At 32.2% G+C, this 8,494-nt stretch overlaps 1 protein-coding gene across 1 annotated transcript; it reads right to left on the reverse strand.

Moving 5' to 3' along the window:
• LOC107634023 lies at positions 125-2,449 on the reverse strand. Its single transcript, XM_021117486.1, has 8 exons — positions 2,383-2,449; positions 2,070-2,193; positions 1,881-1,961; positions 1,721-1,803; positions 1,531-1,628; positions 856-965; positions 244-513; positions 125-155 (listed from the first exon to the last, which is right to left on the reverse strand). Exons 1-8 carry the CDS (start codon positions 2,447-2,449, stop codon positions 125-127), a joined length of 864 nt encoding a protein of 287 aa, XP_020973145.1.

Genomic DNA, 8,494 nt, shown 5'->3' on the forward strand with positions numbered 1-8,494 from the left:
ACCAGCAACCAGCATATAATTTGAAAAATTTTCTTCTCCCAGAAAATTCTTGAGAAACTTGAGCTATTCATAAAAGGAAAAAAAGTGTTAGAAATAAATCAAAATTAAAAACATATTAGATTGATTAGAGAAATGAAAAACAAACAACAATATACCTGTATAATTGAAGACCATGATGATAGAATTAATTTTTGTCCATCAAATCTTTCATAATATTTTGGACATTTATCTTCCTTAAAGTACATTAAGACGTCCCAATAGGCTCTAGCAGCATTGTTGAACATTTGTTTAAGAGGAAGTGCAGTTTTAGCTTCCAATGAAGTGCTCTCTAGTTGCTTCAAAATGATGTCTTTAATATATTTTCTTAATCCATCGTAAGACTCTAATAATAATTCTTCAGTTTTAACAAAAAACTTATCAATTTTATCGCAGTCAAATATCAAAGCTAATGCTTCACCGGCAACAACGCAAGTTGCATCTTCTTTGAGTAAAGATAAGAATTGACAAATTGCCCTGCATCAAGAATCGTAAATTAAAGCAAAGTTAAACATTAACCAATTTCTTTTATTTTCAAAATAAATAGCAATTTTATGAATTTTAATATTGGATAATTAGTCGCAAAGTTGTACTATGTATATTTTCCTGTCATTTATAAATTGTAACAATTAAGATCACATTGAGAATTTAACTTTCATGCACCCAAGAATTTTACACAAACATTTAATTAAGTATTATCACATTATTAAAAATATAATTTTTAAATTTATCTAATTATATATTATTATATCAACAAAATATAATTTTTTATGCATTAAAATTAAACTTTTATATAAGACAAAAAGTTAATGTACTCACCCTTGCCAATGACCATATATAATTTCCCAGCTATCTACTTTTGTAAGTAAGAACAACCAAGCATAAATCAATTTTGATAGATTAGCAGCATAGGCTTGGTTTTTAAGTGCCTGAAAAAACAAAAAGAAAGAAAAGAAAAGATTCGTAAGTAAGTAATAATAAATATATACAAAACAGATCATACTTAAATTAATAAAACATTAACTAAGGATTAATTAAGCGAAGTATTTACAGCAAGTTTGGATTTAGGACAGATATATTCCCAAATCACTTGCATGACTTCTTGAATTTGCTTTGAATTGCTTGCGCAGAAAGATGTGACTATGGTCAAACACTCTATAAGAGCAATAAAGCCGCATGGTTCCAAACTCTGCATGGAAAAGATTAGGATTTTGTTAAATTTCGAACATCTTTTCATATATTTATATTTAGAGAAAAAGATAAATAGGTCGTTGACCTTTTGATCAGTTGATATTTAAATCCTTAATATTTTTAAAATTTGGACATATTGATCTCTTATGTTCACTTGGATCTGTCAAACTCAATGAAAAAATCAAACGTGACTCCCGTTATACTGAGCGGTCGATAGAATACACACATGAGAGAATTTATCATTTTCTGTTATATTTATTTATTAATAACTTAAAAATATTATGAGATTGTATCCTAAAGTACCTTGTTAGGAGTTTGCACTAGTTCAGTAACTAAAGAAATTGTGTATACGTATATTTCTTCTGCATTATCAGTTTCAAAAGCTGTTATTGCCATTAACCCTGAAATTAAAAATATCAAGTTAGGTTATAGTTATTGCCTAAGAAAAATAAAAGTCAATTAGCCTATTAAATTTGAAGAATTTAAGACGAACCAAGAGCTTGAGAAGCCAATTGTTTCTCTTTAGTCAAACCTTTTTTAAGGCAATTCAAAACTTGGTACAGGTAAGTAACGAAGCTGGAAAAAAAAAACACTCATTAATAAATTTAAATCTATTTAAGAAAATTGAACAATTTAATAGTATATAGCCTTACCATTTTTCTAAAATACTGTCTTGATTTCCTTCGTTAAAGATTTTAATAAAAGCCGCTAATCCTTCCTCTCTAAAAGAAGCCCTTCAATAATGAAAGAAAGCAAAAAAGTTACAATAACCATATCAAAAATACAAACGTACCATATAAAATAATTTTTGTTTAAAAAAAGAAAAAAAAAAAGCCACATACTTTTTGTGTTCCAAGTGTTGCATCAAACATGAGAAAGTTGTCATTGGAGCACGAAACGGGGCAAACGCACGCTGTGGCAACACATGATCTTCATCGTTATCAACTTCATCATATCTTCCTTTACCTTTATATTAAAATAAGAGGAATGCCCAACAAATAATAGCTCAAATGACATAAAACAAGTAATTTCAACTTATTTTTTAGTATAAAACTTCTTGAAAGAGTAAAAAAAAGTCAAGACTAGGATACGAAATTAAGTAATAAAAGGATAAATTTATGAAGAATTAGATCACAATTCATGTGATATAGTTACCTTTCTTTCTCTCTCCCGTCTTGGCACCTTTCCTCATGTGCACACTAACTTTCTTCATCCCCACCATCTCGTTTTGAATAAGAGAACACAAATTGTTTGATCTTGAAAATTTTTAATGAGACTTGTGTTTTATTATAGGATGGAATATATAAAGAATCACGAACTACATCTACTTTATTATCTATGCANAAAAAGACTGTGTTTTTATTCTTTTTATTTTTGACGGGCACCGTATCTATCTGTAGTAATTCTTGCTCTTGTGACTCATCACTGTCAAGTGACATGGCACGCCTTTCTTTCTTTTCTTTCTTTTTATTTATTTAATTTTTGGTTATCCCAGAATTAAATTATTCACAAATTCTAATCCAATTTAATTTGTTGATCTGATTCGGCAGAAATTTCATAAGAGATATATGGGTGCAAAATATTTCTTAGCGAGAAGTGTACATAGGAGATCAATTTTTTAAAATAAAATATTCTATTCATTTCAAAATATGTAAAAAAAAAATTAACCACTAAAAATAATATATTTAGGCAAAACTATTATTAAGACTATTTATATTCATCGTTCAAGAATCAAGACTAATCATTTTTAGAGAAATAATCTTTTTAAAAAGAATTGTTCAATCTTCAATCAACAATAATGACGATTTGATAATTCTTCTCTCTAAATAATTAAATATCATTTAAGTAGATTCTTTTTAATAATTTTAATTTAAATTATCCTTTTTATTAATTGACCAATCTTAACGGTTCTTAGAAGTGATTTTTCCTAAATTATTTTGTTATTCTTGATACGTTCTTGAATTTAATATTGTTATTCCCATATGGTTCATGATGAATTTTTTTTTCCAGTATCATTAATTAATAATAAGTATTATTACCTCGATGAATATCGTTTAAAAAAAAATGTAAATTGTATTTTCTCAAAAAAGATGTTTTTTTATTTTTTAATACTTTTACTTTTATTATTAGAACTTTGCCAAATACGTTAAAAAAAAGATCTTTTTTATCAAAATAATTGCACCCAAATAAGCACTAGATGCCATTTTTGAAAAAGGTCTTTTTTTTTAATGATAATTTTTTAGAAGATTTTTTATAAAAGTAAAAGTGATTTTATGTTTGAATATCTCAAGTAAAAATATCTTTTTATTTATCAATTATGTTTGGATAAAATGAGATAAAAGTACTTTTTGTTAATTTATTATGTGAAAAATATCATTTTTTTAAGGAAAATTTTTTTTTTAGAAAAAAATGTAAATTATAACATCTCAAAAAAGATGTTTTTTTTCTAGTGCTTTTAATTTTACTATTAGAAATTTGTCAAACACACTAAAAAATAAAAAAAATCTTTTCATTGAAAAAATATCTTTTTTTATCGATTTAATACTTACTCGAATCTTTATTTATTTATCAATCTTATTTTAATTTTAGTTCTTAAAATCAATTTGGTTTAGTCTTTATTTTATAATCGAGTTAATACTCAAAATCGTCTTCGAAAGATACCTCGATCTCCATATTAGTCCCCGAAAGATAAAGTTAATCAAAAGAGTCTCCGAAAGTTACACAAGTTAATCACGTTTGTCCTTCCGTTAACTGCGTTGGTGACCTGGCTAACTGTTGCTGATGTGTGTGGTTAGCCTCCAACGTGGAAGAGGCCCACGTGTGATGACGTGTTGCTGACAAGGTAAGTTTGAGAAAACAGTTCAAATGAGTCCCTAAGTGTTTGAAACCCCTCACACAAAAAAACGAGTTCAACGACAATACAATTCAACACTAATCAAAGTTGTTTATCAGTCTTTCTTGGGGGCTTGAAGGCCGGAGTAGGAACGAAGGTCATAAAGTCAGCCAGTTTTTTAGCAGTGGCTAAACTAGTCCCCTTGATTGTCTCAGCAGAGATAGCAACTGGTGCGGCTACAGTAGCTTTGGGAGACGACTGAATTCTGGCTTTCCCTTTAATGACCTTTAGCTTCGATGGCCTAGCAGCGAGTTGTTCCTACACAAATTAATGGTACATCTAGATTTAGATTTAGCTTATTAAATAAATGAGAGTTATGAAATAGCTAATGTTTAAAATGAATCACATATGGCTGATTACCTGTTGTGTTTCTTGTGTTGGTGGTATACTGTCACACTGGCTAACATCAATAATTGTCGGGGTCTGTGTTGGTGCTGCAGCTGGATTAGGTTCAGCTGGGACAGTAACAAACGTCGATGGCGATGTTCGAATGCAACGTGAAGGGGTTAGGGCATGGCTTGACGGAGACGAAACAATTTTGGAGCCAAACGTGGAGATACTCGTTATGGAAGAGGGTGACTCCACTCTGCAACGTTTTGAATCCACTATCTCCACGAAACGACGCCGATTCATGTCTATCTGGACATTCCCTTAAAACGGCGTCGTATTCCTTCTCTGCCAGCATGGAAGTTAACGTGCCACGTGAGCAGACGTTAGCCATGTCATCAAGCAAATTGACGGAAGGACGAACCTGATTAACTCGTGTAACTTTCGGGGACTCTTTTGATTAACTTTATCTTTCGGGGACTAATATGGAGATCGAGGTATCTTTCGAGGACGATTTTGAGTATTAACTCTTTTATAATCTAAGCATTGTGTATTTCTATTTAATATATATACAGCATTGTGAATGAAAAGTACGATAATGAGGATGGGTTTAGAGGAATGAAGACGGCAGTTAGGAGTCATCATGGAATTGGTAGTATAGGGTTTGGATTTAACTCTAATTTTATCTATGGATCGATATTTTTATATAAATTTAATTTTATTCTATTTGCGGGTTAAAAATATCCCAACTCTAATTCTAATCATCTTAATCTGTGTATATCCAATTCAATCCGTAGATTATACAAAAGATGTAATATTATTATATAACTTGATAATAATTTAAAATAAAATTGACTTTTATATAAAAAAAAGTATTAAATTATCAATTAATGATCTTTTTTTAGTGGCTAAGAATCTTTTACATTTAGTGAGAGGTCTTTGGTTCAATATCAACTTAAAATATATTTTTATATAAGTATATAACATATACATATATAGGGTGCACGTTAATTGAATAGGGTTGAAGCTCAACCCGCATCCTACCCTACCCGCACGAGAATCCTACCTTAACGGCAGCAAAGAAGACCCGTTAAGATTAATTGTGGCGGTTCAGTTTTGAGCTCAAACAATAATGGTGCTTGTGGGGGTGCTAATATAGGGTTTTCCACCGTTAATATGGCTAAATTGTGGGGAGTTTATATTAAACTATTTGATCTTATCTTATCTTTATCCTATCTTATTTTTCAGAAGTTTGTTATGCTTATACTTTTTTAAAGTTTTTTATACTTATCTTTTTCTAACAGAATCATCTAGAAAATTTGATTGTTTTAATTATTTTAAAAATTTATAACCAATTTAATATAAATAGGTAGTATTGTTCTTTATATTAGACACAATAAATTTTTTTTTATCTTTCTTTTCTTAGTCTTTCACAATTTTATTATGGTATCAAAGTCATGGTATCCTCCTTAAGGAGGATAAGCTGTTATTTTTCTGGTAATAAACCACCGTACTTCCTTTTCATATTTTTGTCATAGTTTCAACCCCCCTTTATCATAGTTTCAATCCCATCCCACATTGAATAATTAATCTTCCAATCTAGCTCACGATCAAACCAATCTCTATTATATCTATCTAAGTGAAAATCTTACCTCAGTCTTAGTTACTCCTGTTCTAACAAGAAACAACTACCATTCATGGAATAGATCATTCACTAATCACTATGGCCAAATTTCCAAAAATAAATATGGACTTTTTTCCGGCAGTTTTGTCTGCCTATCAGTTCCGTCTGTACTTCCTGCACTTCCTTCTTTCGCCAGTTTCGTCTGCACTTCTTTCTTCCGACAGTTCCGTCTGCGCTTCCTTCTTCTGACAGTTCTGTCTGCACTTCCTTCTTCCAACAATTTTGTCTGCGCTTTCTTCTTCCTTTTGCATTCTGTTTAAGTAGTTCCGTCAGCACTCTTACCACGTTCTACGCGCTCTCTAAAGATCGCTGCTTGCTCTCTCTCCCTCAAACACATCATCTCTTTCTTTGTTTTTGCAACCGGCAGCCCTAGCTCCGTCGTGCCTTTCTCTTTCTCTGCATCACCACGCAGCACGTACGCGTCTTGCTCTGCATCACCACGCTGCATGCGTCTTCCTCAACCTTTTCATCGAAAATTATCCAAGCTGTGGATTATTGACACTTCTATCCACCAGCTTGCAGGGGCGTATTAAACCGCTTATTCTTATCTTATCTTTATCCTATCTCATCTTTCAAAAGTTTGTTATGCTTATCCTTTACTAAATTTGTTATGCTTATCTTTCTCTAACGGAATCATCTAGAAAATTTGATTGTTTTAGCTATTTTAAAAATTCATGATCAATTTAGTATGAATAGGTAGCATTATTCTCTATATTAAACACAATAAAAATTCTTCATCTTTTCTTTTCTTATTCTTTTATAATTTTATTAGTTTATACGAGCTTGAAGCTAGCTGAGAGTCTTGGGTTCTTAAATATTGAAGTTGAGTGTGACACCATGGTGATGAACTTTCTCAACTGAAGAGATTTGCAAAAACATGGTTCTTCGTCTCTTATTGAAGCAGTTAAGGATCTAGGCAAAGTATTTGATGGAGCTTTCAAAAAAGTTTCATGAGATGGAGCTGCTTAAAGTATTTATAATGTGGTCCAACTTATTATGATATATTTACTCATGACTAACAAAATTCTTTATATTTGTAAAACAACCTTAAATATCTTTTTTTGTGATTAGTTACAAAAAGAAAAAGAAACAAAACAAGAAAAAAAACAAAAGATAAAAATAAGACATCAAACAGAACTCGAGAGAGATCTCCCTAATCACAGTCTTATTGGAGAATCTATTCTAATTCACGAGGTGGACGAGACTCATGCTAGAGAGAACGAGCGTTCATCAACCCAGAAGGAACACAGCCCTCGTAGCGAGCAACAGTGGTAGCATGAACCAGTAGTGGAGGCAATGCCAGAAATAGCCAAGCAGTCGTGAGCACACCACCAGATTGATGGCAGCAGCCGTGGCACATCAATCTGGATTAATAAAATGATCTATAGCTCAGCAGTATCGTGAGGCTAGGCTAGCGGAGGATATGGCAATGGTGGCATCGGAGCAGGAACTGTGATCAGATTCTCTTCACCAATGGAGGCATGCAGCGGTGCATGAGAACTCTGAAGGAGGATAAGCCGAATCACCGTGCTGTCAATCCGGGTTGTGTACTCTTCCGAGTTGGGTCTTTGTTTGACCTGACCCAAGACACAAAAATAATTAGCGGCTATATTTGCATCACGGAAAATCAAGGCAAAGCATCTTGCAAGCAAACAAGGTGCATGAGTGGTGACAAGGTTGAGCTTTCTATCCCTGTTGATGGTGTTGATGGTGGTGGTGCTCGTGATGGTGCTGATGATGATGGTGCCTATAAGAGTAGTGGTTTTCATCACAATCGGGATGGTGTTGTTGAGTTTGAAGTTGGGGCAAGTAAGGAGAGCAAGGTGAATAGCTCAAGGGATGATATTGATGATCATAGTGACATGGATGTAAATAAGATCCTTAGCAATTATAGCTTTAGTGAAGCTGAGGCATTGACTGATGAAATAGAACAGTCGCTGCAACTAATGGAGGCAACAGCTATTGAAACCGGCATGGAGGCTGAGACGCATAGAGGAGGAGAGTATGTGATCGCCGGGTCGGGTTGGTGGGTTAGGCTATGATTTTCTAATGGTTTAGGCCCATTTGTGGGCTTGAATCTTGACAAAAAAAACTAACGCGCCACGCATGCAAAACTTAATGTTATTAGTGACAGAATAGACAGAAAGACTAACGTAATTGATTTTAAATCTTTCGAAGACAATTTTGATTAATTTAATCTTTTGGAGATTAATTTGGAGATCGAATAATCTTTCAGGGTTCAATTTAACTATTTACTCTACAAACATCAATAACAATTTAAATTTTATGCACTTATCATTATAAAAAATTGTTATATAAACAATCAATTATATTAATAAAAATTTTCTAAACATTTAATCCCG

Source organism: Arachis ipaensis, chromosome B03 (genome assembly GCF_000816755.2).
Source record: "Arachis ipaensis cultivar K30076 chromosome B03, Araip1.1, whole genome shotgun sequence".
Classification (NCBI taxonomy): domain Eukaryota; kingdom Viridiplantae; phylum Streptophyta; class Magnoliopsida; order Fabales; family Fabaceae; genus Arachis; species Arachis ipaensis.